Here is a 15,222-nt window from a genome sequence, read left to right as displayed (position 1 = left end):
AGAGAATTGAAGCGGACAAGGCAGTAGATATATAATGAGAATCAAAGAAGTCTCTACCTTGTTCGTTTAAACCAAAAGACCAATGTCCAAAGCCAAACGACTAAACTGAGGTCTGTAACATAGGAAGTGACATTAAACAAATGTTGACAAGGTGTGAATAATAATGCAGGCCAGTAAGCATATGCCTCTGCCGTCCATGTATACATCAACTATAACAGATTCAATATTACATTTTGTGTCACAGCAATTAATGTAACTGAGGCTGGAACTTAAACAACTGAAGTCTAGCTCAAAATGAATTTATATTCTCGAAGCATACAGAGTTCTGTAGGAACATACTATTCTCAAAGAATAATAATAGCCATGGTTGGACGTAGTAAGTTGAATTTCTTTCCCAAGGCTCCAATTCCGGGTTTAAGGCTAAATTCTTAGATAGACACATATACAGAAGGTTCTTGGATAATAGGCTGTACCTGAGGGCTGAGGATCAGGCAAAGGCCCTTGCAACAAGTTCTGTTAGTCTCGGCTTTCACTTTTCAGCAATGGTCTAAATATCGTTTTCGGCATCGTATCGGTCGAGAGGTAAAACGATATATCGGGGGATATATCGGTTTTATCGGATTTACTTATTTTCAATAAAATTTATAAAATTATACTTCAATATGTACCAAATAAACAAAAAAAACGGTACTAAGTAAACTAAAGAAAATAAATACTTGATTTAATGAAAATTAAAGTACACAAACGACATCTAATAATAAAAATAGGTATTTAAGAATGATTATTTAGACTTGAAATTCATCATATATATTTAAAATTTATATAAATTAAAAATATATATGAAAAAATGAAAAAAAAATATAAGTTTTCAAAAAAAAGAGGAAATAAATATTAAAAAATTAAACAAAAATTGAAAAAATAATAAAAATTTTAAAGTTTGACTGATATTTAACCGTTGACCATCATTTTTACGTTGACCGATAAATTTTGACCGATATACTCTTATCGTATCGGATTCGAAATATCGACGATATGGGCGATATATCGGGGATATTTCGAACAGAGCTTTTCAGCAATCTATTTATAAAATAGGGCTAGACCAACCCTTCTGTTGATTTATAGTAATTACTAATTAGGGTGTAATATAATCCTTTACTGTACTTCATATGATGTGGTTGCTTTCTTTCTTTTACAGTTTAGGGCAGCTTAATGAGGCAAGTTAAAAAATTTAAGGGCAGACCTCGATCCATGGATCCTGGTACTCTGCGGCACTTGAAGGCTTGTCAGTTGTCACAATTAATAAAGACTCGTACGAGTTTTGCTTCAAGTCTTACACAGAAGTACTATGAACACAAATCACCAGATACATACTTATGATTTTATACAAATCAAATAAACTAGCCTAGGGTCATTCAAATTACAGTTCTACACTTCTACCGTGCATTTTCTAGTGGAAGGTGTTGATAATCAGTAACTGAAGTACTGAACTGCAATTTCCCTTACAAACCTAGGTACAATTAATTATAATATCACATGAAATTTCATGTGAAAGGATTACAATGTAAGATTTCTCCAGCTAGCTATCAGCATTAATTAAAACTTCATTCACAATTTCTCAGTTTGAAACCTTGATTATTTGATAAAATTGGAGATTGGAATCATCATCTTACTCTGTAGCTTTTGGCAGCCGCAAAATGTCAGTTTCAATTCTGATCTATAAATCATCGTCATCGATCAAGAAGTAGCTAATCAGTGAGGTTGTCCCATCCTTAAACAAACATAAGCCAGAACCCTATATCCCACCAGCATTACACCCAGTGCAGCAACATCAGACCATAAACCATCAAGACCAACAAACTTAACAGCAGGATAGTCTATTACCCTGCAACGCACCCCCAAGTCACACTCGTAGACTTCCTTCATCGAGTACTGAACTCCCAGAAGAAGCTTATAACAGTAATGACTGAATGAAATATACTTCAACCAACCTATGAAACCTGGAATGTGCTGAATGTAGTATCCTCCTACTAGCAAAAATACTAACATGGTCACTGAAGCCAGAGTTGTACCCTGCTTCACATCCATTAGAATTGCACCTAGTGCCAATCCAAGGCCTTGTGAGACTAGCACATTGTAAAGAACTATGAAAAGGGTTAGTGCATATGTGACAAGCGAAGGCTTAAGACCCCCCATCCAATAAGCAACTGTCACAAACACAGTGGGGAGCACAAGCTCCATTGGCAAATCACCAACCGTTCTGGCAAAGTAATAGGAAGACAGACGGTACATGCCAGAGGAACGTTCCTTTCGTAGCATTGGTAGTTCCATAGGGAAGGCAAATATGGCATTGAATAGTGGGAAGAAGCCCCAGAATATAGAGAAGAAAAACAGAAGTCCAACCTGTTCATTTCAAGTAAAAACTTATCAGATTAATTGATTGTTACATTACATACTACTAATGTGAACTGTACCTGCTACTAATTGTAGGACGTAAAATTACTATACCTGATCTTGCAAATGTGAAGTGTCTGAGTGCCACCAACAAAGACCTGAGAGAATTGCAACTGACATGACTTGGAAAATCCTTAAACCCGAGAAAGATTCATGCTTTCTCTCTTTCAATCCCCTCTGAAGCAAAACTACGAATTGCTCCCACCAGCTGGTAGTCCATTCGTAATCTCGACTACCTACAAGCATGCACTGCTTATTATCAGTACACATTGTACAAAGTATGGTAATTTACAAATGAAGCTTAACTGGAATTTCAAATAAGACTAATTTACCTCTAGATGACGATATTTTTGAAGAAGAAGAAAGAACAGCAGAGTCCTTTTGATTTTGCTGAATCTCTGCCTTCAGTGCAGGGTATAGGTTCTTCTTATATGATGCTACCAGAAACTGCTTAGTACTGTTTTGTTCTTCGTGGTGATCTAATCTGCCATTATACTCTAGTTGATCATCTTCTTTAGCATCAGGTGCTATACCTGTTCGTCATTAACAGTTCAAACTAATTAATTAACAGTTTCTACTACCAACAAACTACTAAAGTAATTGATTAATAAGACGGTATTCCCTTTGCCCTTTCTGGTCCAGTGAAAGTTGAAATCCCTTTTTGGACCACTTACACCCAGCACTAACATTTTTATTATGAAATGGACTATTACCTAGTTAACGGCAACTCTGCGAGTAATTAGCCACAAAGAAAATATCTCAAACTTAAATATATTACATGGTCATGGTACTACTTGTGTCTGGGTGGCCAGTGAGGTTGACATGTTAAAAACTTGCGTCATCGATCATATCCTTAACTTTCTAAGTATATATGTGAAAAAAATAAGTGATACTGGTCTAACCATTATCAAAATCAGGCAATTAGCTTATTTGATCAAAAGGTTCCACGACAAATGCTCTTATATATCACTTCACTTTATATACAGATCAGTATTAATTTAAGCAATGATGCTCGATCATATTAGAAATTTAGATACTCTACCACATTCTGGGACTAGTCCTGTTTTAAAATGCACAAAGGGTTATTAATAATCATGTTCTTTATATAATGGGTCAAAGTGGGACTTATTATATTGTCAAGCACCTCGTGAATTTTAATAGTTATGTTCCATAATGGGTTAAGGTGCTGAGAATCCTTTAGTTCTAATGTAGGGAAAATTAAAGAAAAAGAAATGGAGGGGTAATGATGAAAGGAATTGAAGAAATTGCTCACCATTAGCAAGATCAAGCAAGAAATCAGCTGGGTTGATGTAATTGAACCCCACCTCATACCCAATGGACCCGAAATACTCCATGACCCGACCCGCATGCCCGCTATAAATCGGGTACCCGTCCGACAACACCACCACCTTATCAAACATTCTGTACAGCCTGCTAGAGGGCTGGTGAATGGTGGTGATCACCGTCCTCCCACCCCTAGCCAAGCGACGTAGCGTGGCAACTATACGCTGTGCCGTAGTTGAGTCGAGCCCCGATGTGGGTTCGTCCAGAAACAAGAGACTTGGGTTCACCAGCATCTCCTGCCCGATACTGACCCGTTTCCTCTCCCCACCCGAGACTCCACGTAACAAAGGGCCGCCAATAACATTATCACGGCACCGGGTCAACCCGAGCTCCACCATAACCGCCTCGGCTTGTTCTTTCTTCTCTTCCCTGCTCAGCTGCTTTGGAAGCCTCAAAAGGGCAGTGTACGTTAGGGTTTCGAGCACAGTGAGATGAGAATATAGAACGTCATCTTGCGTCACAAAGCCAGTGTTGTGCTTCATGGAGCTTGAGAAATGCTGGCCGTTGTAGGTCACTTTTCCGGAGATTTTTCCCGGCAAGCGGCCACCGAGTGCTGTCAAGAGAGTGGTTTTGCCACTGCCGGAGGGTCCAAGCATTGCGAGCAGCTCACCCGGTCGCACAATCCCACTCACCCCATTCAATAGATTTCGTGTTTGCTTTGGCTCATTATATGAACTGACGAAACTACCCTTTGTCGGCTCAAGCTTAATATTGTAAGTAACGTCTTCGAACTGCAAACATAAACCAAAAATATGAGTTTACAGTTAGCTGCAGCGTTATGAAAGCTCTGACAAAACACTAATCCACCGTAACCGACCTAGCTGATTACATAACATGTTAGGCTCTCTGGCGACAAAGAATGAAATTCGGTTACCTTGAGTGTCACGGGGCGCAGGGACTCGCGCAGGACGGAAGCTCTATGCGGGGTAGCCGGACGTGGTTGTTCCGGCATGTCATCCGGTGCCAGACGCGGGCTTGCGTTAGTAATTATTCCGGCAGACGGTTCGGCATGAACCCAGCCGTTCTGGTAATTATCAGACCGGCTTACATTAGAGAGCATGCTAGACTTGTTAGGGGGAGTAGTACTCTTTGTCATGGTGTTCTCCTGTTCCGGCGGTATCATTACTCTCAGAGCTATGAAATGTAGACGGCCGGAAAGATAAAGAGACGAGAAGAGAAGTGAATTAAGTAACAGAAAGGATGGGGATGAAGGGATCGAAAGAGATTGCTTAGAGATCGATCAATCACATGCAATGGAAGTCATGTGAGGACTCTTTATAAAGTGAGGGGGGAGGGCACACGAGAAATAGACCACTTGGGATTTTAAGTGGGTCATAAACTCATAATATATGGTGGGGGGCCTATATGGGTGGTGCCCTTGAAGCTTAAAGACTATTTTGCTCACTTTAGGGTTGCCACTTGGTTTTATGAAGGTGATGAATGCATACATGTGTAATATATTCATGAATAATAGTAGTGCGTGGGTACATACGTGTACGTCAACTCGGACGATAGGCATTTGTTAAGTTCGAGCTTCTGCCACAGCATACACAGCACAAATTAAGCTTTATACTACTATATACTGTGCGCCTTAGCTGCTCGCCATTTATGAATGACTATCTAATATTCCCGATCCCATGCAATTCTTGTAGACCATCTTTTTTATATTTTAGACAATAATTTCATCAATTTGACAAATATTCCGTGATAAACCTTTAATTTGGCAAAGGTGGTAATGAAAATGATTAGAGAGGGGGTGCATGAACATAGGCTAGGGTTTATCTTTAAAATATATACTTTCAGTGAAAAGACAGAACAGGAAAAACAGATCCTATTAGCACTCTAACTAGTAAATTCGTATCCCAATTATATTTTTCATATAAACTTGCACGATTTGACGTCAATGATGAATGAAATACAGTGATTCACATGTCATTAAGATGCATGGTATATATTTAGTGTATGCCCTAATTTCCTAGGTACCGCACAAATAATGTAAATGTATAGTTGACACATTGACTCATATATTCTATTATAACATTGATGAACTAGCTAGATAGCTTAGTTAATTGTTGTGTTTGAGAATTGAAGCTAAAGGAGATAATAATTCATATCCCACTCTCGTAGAGCTTTTCTGAAGATAGAATTGAAGCACCTGCAGATAGAAATTAGTGCTTCTTAGCTTTAGTTTGCTAAGCTTATTCCAAATTTCGAATACAAAACGTACCATGTGCCTTTAGAATTTGATATACTACGAGTATGGATCATGGATTATAAAAATATGATCATAGTCATCTCTAAATTTAGTACATTAATTTCATGTATGCTAGCTAGTGCAAATGAAGAGAGAAGAGAAATTAACTAGCTATATGCTCATGGGGTCAGACCGGAACACTAATATATATTTGATTAATATTAATGAAGTAAGACCGAGTAGCTAGCTAATGATGAAAAGCATAGCGTATGTCTATCGTCATCATCATCCACTTATGTATACAGTATACAATATATGCATAGAAATTTAATTCAAAGTCCAATCAGAGGGGCCATATTTTTCTTTCTAATATCTAATTTCATTCGCTTTAGGATTTTTTATGTAAGGTATATCAATTCAATCGACCTCGATCCTTTATTTGGTGGTATGCTGGGGAGAATTGAAAAAGAGGGAGAAGGGGTACTTATGGCTATGGTGGGTTCTTAGCTCGTGCCTTTTCTAGGTGTCAAATGCTTATTCACAATGAGAGATAGTGGCTGAGACCCTGTCGTCTTTCCTATAAAAGGAGGGCTTAATTCGGTCCCTCCCAAAGGTGGTGCATATGTCACCGTCGATCTAAAGGTACCCAAATTAAAGCTTCTTTTCTTTTTTTTCTTCTAAATTTTGTTAGATCGGAATCGCAAAGCAGTCACTCATTGGTTGGTGGCGTAGTTATGCTAATTACTCTCACTAATGACGTGTTGTATGCAAAAACAGCCAAGCATCTCTTTAATTGGTTGAATTTGGTCAGGAATATGTTGTAAAATTGAAATTCCATGAAGATATGAGCATGGAATAGGACTCAAATTTAAGCATTGAGAAAATTTGCTTCAGTAATCCAAGATTGTGATATATGGCATTCACCATATATATTATGTCAAGTATACACAAATTACTATTTTTAGTTGTTAAATAGATGATATGGCCGTGTAGTTAACATAATCGTGAGACCCTTTGTCAAAAAAAAAATCGTGAGACCTACTATTGAAGCCGTATATCTTAATGATATATATGATTTGAAGAGTTGAAGCTAACAATGATTTTCCTTTTATGACCAACAATGATTTTCCTTTTATGACCAACAATGATTTTCCTTTTATGTTATATATGCTTTGAAGAGTTGAAGCTAAAACCTGGAACCCAACTTATATAGGTCGAAATAGTAATGTTACTTTGTTTGTGTCGTAGTTTCTCGTTTCATTCATATCTAATTTTCATCTGCTGCAATTAATTTTTAGGCACTCCACCAATTTCTAGTTTTCTACATTACAATACCGGTCAGTTAGCTAGGCTCCCTCAAATTCTCAAAAAATTCCATAGAGAAAGGACTTGACTGAAGAGAAATAGACCTTGAAAAGAATAAGCATGTTTTTTTTTAATAATAGAATAAGCATGTTTAGTGTTTAATTTACAACACTTTCTCGTTTAACTGTATAGGTACAGTAAATTTGATTCGGAGAGTACGTTATGTTCCATTCTTATCATGCAACGAAGCTCTGTAAGTGTGCCAGGTGTTATGCTTTGTTCACTTTGAACTTTAAACGTCGGAAGGTCCCTCTTCGAGATCAAGACGCACTCTTTTTTCCAGTTTTTCCACAGTGCCATATATATAAGGAGTGGATCATAATCGGATAATCCATACATCTTTTAAGTTCAATTTTACACGTTGCGGTTGCCTGACGTTGTTTCTGGCTAGTGTCTTTTCCATAATCTTCCCTTAATCTTTCTTTAGCTTAACTAATATTTCTTTCCAATAGATTGATGTGAGTGCTCGTTTAATTACATCTAAATCTGACAAAGGACAGATTTCTGCTTAAGTTAAATACAATTAAGAAAAAGCTGTGAATTTAAGTAATCTGAGATATGCGAATTGAGGGCAGGCTGCACAGCAATCCTCTAACTTATTGCTCGAAATGACCTCACTGATGAAGTCAATATTGTTCACTCTCCATTTGGGAACCAACAAAGACTTTGTCAAAAGCTTGCATACATACATTACATTTGAAGGATGGAAAAGTCTATTGCTATATTTCGAACACAAGTTTGGTGACAAAGCACATCCATCCTGGATCGAGTTTATAGCTGCACTTTGGAAAATCCGTAGGGTCCCCTATAAATTTACTCTATGGTGTCTGGATTTAGGAAATCCGTATTATAATCTATAAAGGAGCTGCGGGTTGGGCATAGCAATTATAATGCAAAGAAATGAGAGAAAAAAAGAATAACCAAGAGACATTTATTAATTATGTATATACTGTGATCATCTTCAGTAGCATAAGTTTTATTCTTAGTATACAATTGTGAAGATTTTCATCAATATTGTGGAGGAAGATGCTGGCTATTATACTAGCTAATAGTTAATTAGTTAATTAAAAAAAGCTTTACATTAGTACTTAAAATGAGTCGCTCGACTTGAATATACTTCTTATGCTAGGAGCAAGACAAAGAACAAGAGTCGTTCGTGGACTCGATCTATTGTGGAAGTAGTTACATATTACTAGAGAGGATTAATTAGAGAGTTGAGCATGAAGTTTAAGTAGATAATAAGCGCAAAGATTATTTTCTAGGTGATGGAAGTTTCTCTCAAACTCTGGAATCATGTCATCTAACAAATGCATATGTAATTTGGTTTGGGGACTAGGAGAGTGATCGATCAACGATCAAGGATACATATATTCGGGTAGGAACTAATAAGGTGGTTTATATATAGAGAGAAAAACATGCAAGCTGAATATTTTGAGTCTTCGATTGAAAACAAATTCAATTACGCGCATGCACACAATACGTCGTATACTGATGCATTGTGCCAATCACTACAATAAATTATCTGACTTCCAATTAATAAGGATAAAAATAAGCCTGTATATGATCACTGAAAGTGACCAACGATAATTATCAGATTGAGTGATGGACAACCATGGTTCTAAAAATCCCCGCCTATGCCCGATTAATCCCCACCTAGGTACTAGGCGGTGTCTCATCGTTCCGATTATGACTAGTCCTCAAAACTAGGCGCTAGGCTGAAAATCAGCTGATTAATCCGTCTAATCAACCAACTAGTCCGCCTAATTGACATCTAGGCGGTCGGCCGATTATGCAATGTCTTTAATGTTTATTTTTTCTAACTTCAAAGATCTAAGAACTCATTGACTCATTGTTGTTAAGCATTTTATTCATATTTGAGTAAAAAAATTCAAAAATACTCCTTTTGAACATTATAATTCACTCTAATAATTTCCAGTGTATATAATTATATGTAATAAATATTTTAAAAGATAAAACCACCTAGTCGACGGCTTTCTGCCTGATTAGCGCCTAACGGTTTTTAGAACTTTGTGGACAACACTCGTACTCATTTCTCAATGGATGTGAATTGATTCGTATTAATTGTCCCAGATATTCACCTATATATAAACATATAATAATTAACGTACTTACTCATCAGTTCTTTGTAATTTGAATCAATTGTTCATCATCTAATTAAATTAATACAATAGATTCAACTGGAATATTTTTCTTAACCTTTTTATACAATTAGATAAATTAAACGGAATGTACAATTGATTGATTGATTGTTTTTTTTTCTCTTAGCACAACCTTTAATTAAGAGGATGCTTGACTTAAAAGAATCATATATAGACGACTCTGATTATGAGTTTACTCATGTCCAAAGAAAAACGAAATGCACTATGAGATCGCATTATATGATGGAAAATAAATCATCGAGTTTGCATGAGCTAGCTCGTATAAACTAGTTCAGATAAGAAATAATTATATTCGTTGATGAACCCGCTTATATATCCATATATAGGTGCGCAGCTGTGTCTCACGCACTCGCCATTGAATCAAATTAAACTAATTGATCAGTAGTTGAATAAACTGAATCCTGAGCACGTACATATTCAGATAAGAGCCAGCTAGCTAGCAAATCGATCGTCTTGTCCATCTCAAGTGCTTTAGGAACACATTTAATCATGGATAAAGAAGCTTCGCTTGCAGAATGAATAGCGTTAGTGGCCTTCCGCAGCAAGTGCATGAATGTTAGAAATGCTCTCCATCTTTTGGTGAACGTCGATCAAATTATTAGACGTCAGTGCTGCTATCTTAGCTCGTCTGCTACGCTAAAGTGAAGCATGCACCTATACATGTTGAGGATGAAGCTTACAATATCTCAGTGCCGCCTCAGCCAGCTTTGCATGTAGTAGTTGTAGTAGTAATCTATCCCCACGATCTCTAGATCTATTGGCTCTTAATCTGTTCATGCTAACTGAAAATTTGGAAGGCTTGTCCATCATTTCCGCTCAAATTGGTACGTACAAAGGTGTTGGTTTTCCTAGCTACCTAGGGTTATCGTCCTTATATTGGTCGATCTAAAAGTGAATGCCGTAAATAATTGTTCTCCATTCGAGTGATAGTGGGGTTTCAAATCAGTTTAATTACTTTTTTTTCTATATGCATGCATGTATGTCAAAATTTAGATTCCCTATTAGGATTCATCTTAAGTTATGAATCGGTGGCTTCGCGACTTTCATATTTCAAATTAGAATTATAGAACAATGTATTCTTCTTAAACAATGTATTCCTTATTAGGATTCATAACAGCCAAACTGGCTCTACATCATTTTAAACAATTTCAAACTAGCTCTACATCGACCATTTTCAATCGTGTGTTTATATGGAATGGCTGCAAAAATAGTTAAACGTAAAAATATGCATGCACGGAGTTTAGCTTGGGGGCATGATCAAGCGAGCAATGTCTCATTTCCCCTCCTTATATGTTCTCGGCGTATTCTGCACGGGTGCTGAATTTTCAAATCATACAAGTTCTCATTTTATCGTATAGCCTGACTTTGTTGTCACTATAAAGTAATATGTGGTTTTACATCAAAAAATAATGACTTATATGGAGTGACCCAATCTTTTATTAACCCGAAGTATGTCTCATGCATTTTTCCCATGTGGAATACTAGGATGTGTATATTCTCAACTGGTACGTTGTATTGATTAAGTTGCACGTGGTAATTTCGATTGATTTTTCTTATGTGAGCCTCAATCAGTAGCAGTTACTAGTGTTGGATACAAATTAGATCAGGAACGAGATCAATATCAATTACGGCGCGCTAAAGAATGAAAAATGGAATGATCGTTCCAAATTTTGTAGTGGAACGCGCACAAGTTTGCTATCCAACTAATAGTGCCAGTAAATACAATTATTTAAAGAGGGCTGAGAATGACTTCCATTATATTCTTTTCAATTCCGTATATATAATGAAGCCCGAACCGCCATGGCCGGCCTTGGGCAAGGCGAAACAGGCCTGCGTCTGGGGCCTCTAAAAATAAGGGTCTCCAGTTTTGAAAGGACAAAAATCGGCTCAAATCTCACATACAATGACCGGGTTATGTAGAGCTCGTCAATGGGAGGGGGGAGAATGGTGGTGGTGACAATCCCTGACTTGATCGGATTGTGGCGGCGCGGCCGGTCAAATGTCGCAGTCTCTAGGTTTCTCTGTTTTAAACAGAGAGAACAAAGAGAGTGACGCGTGAGGTAGAAAGAAGAAGAAATAAAAGAGAGAATGAAAAGAAAAAGAAATTGAGAGACAGGTGTGGGTGTGGGTGTGTGTGTGTGGGAGAGCCCAACATAGGCTCTCATTTTACTTTAAATTCAACAGTAAAGATCAAATGATGAAGATTAAGGGCTGAGATTTAAAAATGTAAAAAGTGTAATTTCTGAAAATGCGACTTAAGTAATCGTAAAGTTCGTAATTGCATATAAAATTAACCTAAGCATCGGAAAAATATTTCGCGAATAAATTCACGCTCGTGACGACAAATAGTTTAACATAAAAAAGATAAACAAAAAATTTGATATCTTGGAAAAATGTCGGTTAATGTGACACCAATGCCGAAAAAAAAATTACAGGGGCTCACACTCTACCCCCTTAAAAAAATTTTGTCCTCGAAATTAATTGAGTGTCAGAAGAGGTGTGGATATGCTTCCAGCATAAGTGGCCTCATTACGGCTATGTCGTCTCCACTGCACATTCAGCACGGACACCTCGCGATTCCATGGTTTTAAATATGGGCTAAAAAAGACAAATTTAGAGAACTACATCTTAGAGACCTCCAATTCTTTTCCGCCTTGAGGTATTTTTGACACATAACCGGCCTTGCCGAACCCTCGATCACTATCTTGAATGTTAGTAAAGGCTCCACTAGCAAGCTAGTCAATACTTTATGGCTAGCTCGAACCCTCGATCACTATCTTGTTAATTTACTGCAGCCATGCACTTCATGCAAGCGATCGAAAATATATTATCGATATTCAAATCAAGTCCAAACTGGCCGGCGCATATAAATCATCAATTATATCCTAAGTTCAATCAGTTTCTCATACTACATTTTCAAGGTTGACCAATACGATTTCCGACACTTAGAAGCTAACTTCTCTAGTTTGGCCGAAAGGGCATGCATGCATGCTTTAAACGAGTTGAGTATAATGGTATTAGTTAGCACAACACATGTCATTAGCCCGATTTGTTGGTATTTGACCAGTTTAAGGATATCAATATTTTGCAATTGATGTTGGCCTTAAGTCTACGTTAATATTGTTTAAAATTTTAGCTTTTTAAAAACAACCAAATGAACTTTGCCATTCCTACTACAAAACTAAACACGTACTTATCCTAGTTATACTATTTTTTGTAATCTAAAGCTTGATACAGATTACATGTTGAGGGGGAACAAATCTGCTTCTGATCCAGTTACCTCTTATATATTCTTAATTTACGTACAAATATTTTATACTTAAAAACACTATGATAAAACTGCCACTACTCGATCTGCTAATTGAAATAGGGTAATTGATTAAAAGGAGGTACTAGAGGATAAATGTAGTTTCTTAATTAATTAACTATAAAGCACCTAATGGATGCCAATTTGACTATATAATTAATATTAATGAAATTGCTTGTTTGATGATCAGATGATTACGTGTTTACAGTGCGACTTGAATTGGGTAATTTAACATGTCTAGTGCTGTTATTGTTATTTGATTTTAATTTACTTATTCTTCTTGGAACAAGGAGGTGTACAATTCATCAGGTGGTTTATGCTTGCATGTCGCCTGAGGCCATCTCTTATCGTAATCGTAATAAGTATTTTGATTTAGATGTGCTTAAATTGGGTTATCAATGACATCCAGGGTTTCTAGGGTTTGGGTCGACGACAAATGAACGTTGCGGTTTATATAACCTGAAATTCTAACCGGGGTATATTGGGAGTTGGGACTACGCACAAATTTAGAGCTTATAAACATCAATGAAACTTTCCTCAAAATGATGGTTATAATGAGCAAATTAGTATACTGTTAAGATAATTAAATAATAACAAGTAACACATCTAGAATTACACGTACCCATTTGCATTTGGTGGCCGGCCGTCCAAACAAATATCACTGTCTGTCTGGAATCTAAGATTAAACAAAAACACTCAAATATAATGGGAGAAAAGTGATATTCAAGGTTGACACGGATGTCACTTGCAAGGAAAAAATATGAGATCAATTACTAATACTCTCAGAGTAGCTAGGGAATACAGAATCTGCTATAAACAATCCTCGTAACGGATCAGGCCAGCAGCCCTAAAATTTTCACTATATTTACTTCCAACAAATGTAAAGCATACGTAGTAAAATATGAATATATATATATATATATGTGTGTGTGTGAGAATTATTTTTTCTGATAATTCAATATGGAACTTTATATAACAATAAATCAAAACATGCATAACTACAAGAATCACTGTCATTTCTGATACATCAACTTGCGTTAGGGAATCGAAGCATTATATGGACCTCTCAAGATCGCACTATAGGAGTAGTTGTTCAACAGGTCGTTGGCATATAGCATTCACTAAGCGGCAGCAGACAGAACATTTTATTTTTACTTCAATCAATTAATCCAGTCTTAACTTTAGGAGATATAATATATATGGCGTACGTCTCCATGATCGATCAAATTGGCAATGTGGTGGTAGTAGTGGAAAAGGGCTTCATTACTACTGCATTGTCAAAAAAAGAGGGTCAATGCATATCAATCATTGTCAATAGTGGTTTGGAGCCATAATTTTCAAAACATGGAGTTAATATGTATGAAGTGAACGGATTTGATTGCATGTATTATGGCACTCGCATGGGGTTCGTTAGCAAGCCATTACGAGCCGGCCTAGATATGTAGGGGACATTATTTATGCTTAATCTTGGTAGCATTTTTCTGTATGTGCCTTTGAAAACGGTACAATTTCATTTCAAATATGGACAAGCACAGTGAACTACATTATATAAGTTTTATCATACCGAAAATGTCATTCTACGCGGACTGCGATCATTGTCTACATGGCAATATATAAATAATTCTTGCTGATATTTCGTCCTCAAAAATCTAACTAGTATACAACAAAAAAATCTCAAAATCACTCCTTAATTAATCGACTGAATTGTTTTTTTTTAAGGCAGAACACCTATGTTTTTTTTTCTTAGAATCACTATGAATTCAATATTTGATATGAGTTCCGATTCTTGAAGAATGAAGCATGATGTAACAAATATCGATCGTTAGGACGTAAATTTACGTCACCATTGGGGTTTTGAAAACTTAAAATAATCCATCAGTCGTATCATGATCACGGCCTGTAATTATTCTCGCAAAATGATTACATTGATATGAGCTATCAAACTATGGACCTAGATAGAGGTGTCACCTCAAAGTTTTGGACCTTACTTAGCTTAGCTAGCCAGTTTAATCGATCTAGTACGGTGTGATTAGCTAACCCAACTGTAAGGAGCTGAATAATTTGACACAACATTCTCATGACTCGATCACTTTACTGATTATGTTCCTCCGTAGACATGACTGGATCGTAATAGAAAGCTATATGTTCAAATAAGAAACTGTTCTCCTATCATAGCTAGCTGGAGAGAACAGATTCCTCAAATTGTATATCATATTTTCAACGATATCGATGCCTGCATTCGATCTGATATGCGTTCATGTCGGTAGCATTTCAAGCAAATAGAACCTTGCTAGTTATGTCTACAAGTTAGGCGCGAACACCGCTCCAATTAAATTACGCAAAATTACGTCAATCATTCCTTTTTACGTACCAAGTCGAAC

The 15,222-nt window shown here is 36.7% G+C and overlaps 1 protein-coding gene across 1 annotated transcript; it reads right to left on the bottom strand.

The window, feature by feature from the left end:
• Positions 1-1,348: 1,348 nt before the first annotated feature.
• On the bottom strand, positions 1,349-5,039 carry LOC126790446 (ABC transporter G family member 21). The gene is made up of 5 exons (XM_050516681.1): positions 4,670-5,039; positions 3,725-4,526; positions 2,784-2,984; positions 2,506-2,687; positions 1,349-2,400 (listed from the first exon to the last, which is right to left on the bottom strand). Exons 1-5 carry the CDS (start codon positions 4,916-4,918, stop codon positions 1,750-1,752), a joined length of 2,085 nt encoding a protein of 694 aa, XP_050372638.1. The 5' UTR covers positions 4,919-5,039; the 3' UTR covers positions 1,349-1,749.
• Positions 5,040-15,222: the final 10,183 nt, after the last annotated feature.

Source organism: Argentina anserina, chromosome 4 (assembly GCF_933775445.1).
Source record: "Argentina anserina chromosome 4, drPotAnse1.1, whole genome shotgun sequence".
In the NCBI taxonomy this organism is placed as follows: Eukaryota; Viridiplantae; Streptophyta; class Magnoliopsida; order Rosales; family Rosaceae; genus Argentina; species Argentina anserina.
This window is presented reverse-complemented; position numbering and strand designations above follow the sequence as displayed.

What these genes read in the sequence shown, in the direction of transcription:
- LOC126790446 (XM_050516681.1), bottom strand. Translation starts at nt 4,918, where the DNA reads ATGATACCGCCGGAACAGGAGAACACCATGACAAAGAGTACTACTCCC. An exon ending in TGCGCCCCGTGACACTCAAG is followed by an intron (nt 4,527 to 4,669) that starts GTAACCGAATTT and finishes TTATGTTTGCAG; the next exon opens with TTCGAAGACGTTACTTACAA. An exon ending in CTTCACATTTGCAAGATCAG is followed by an intron (nt 2,401 to 2,505) that starts GTATAGTAATTT and finishes TGAAATGAACAG; the next exon opens with GTTGGACTTCTGTTTTTCTT.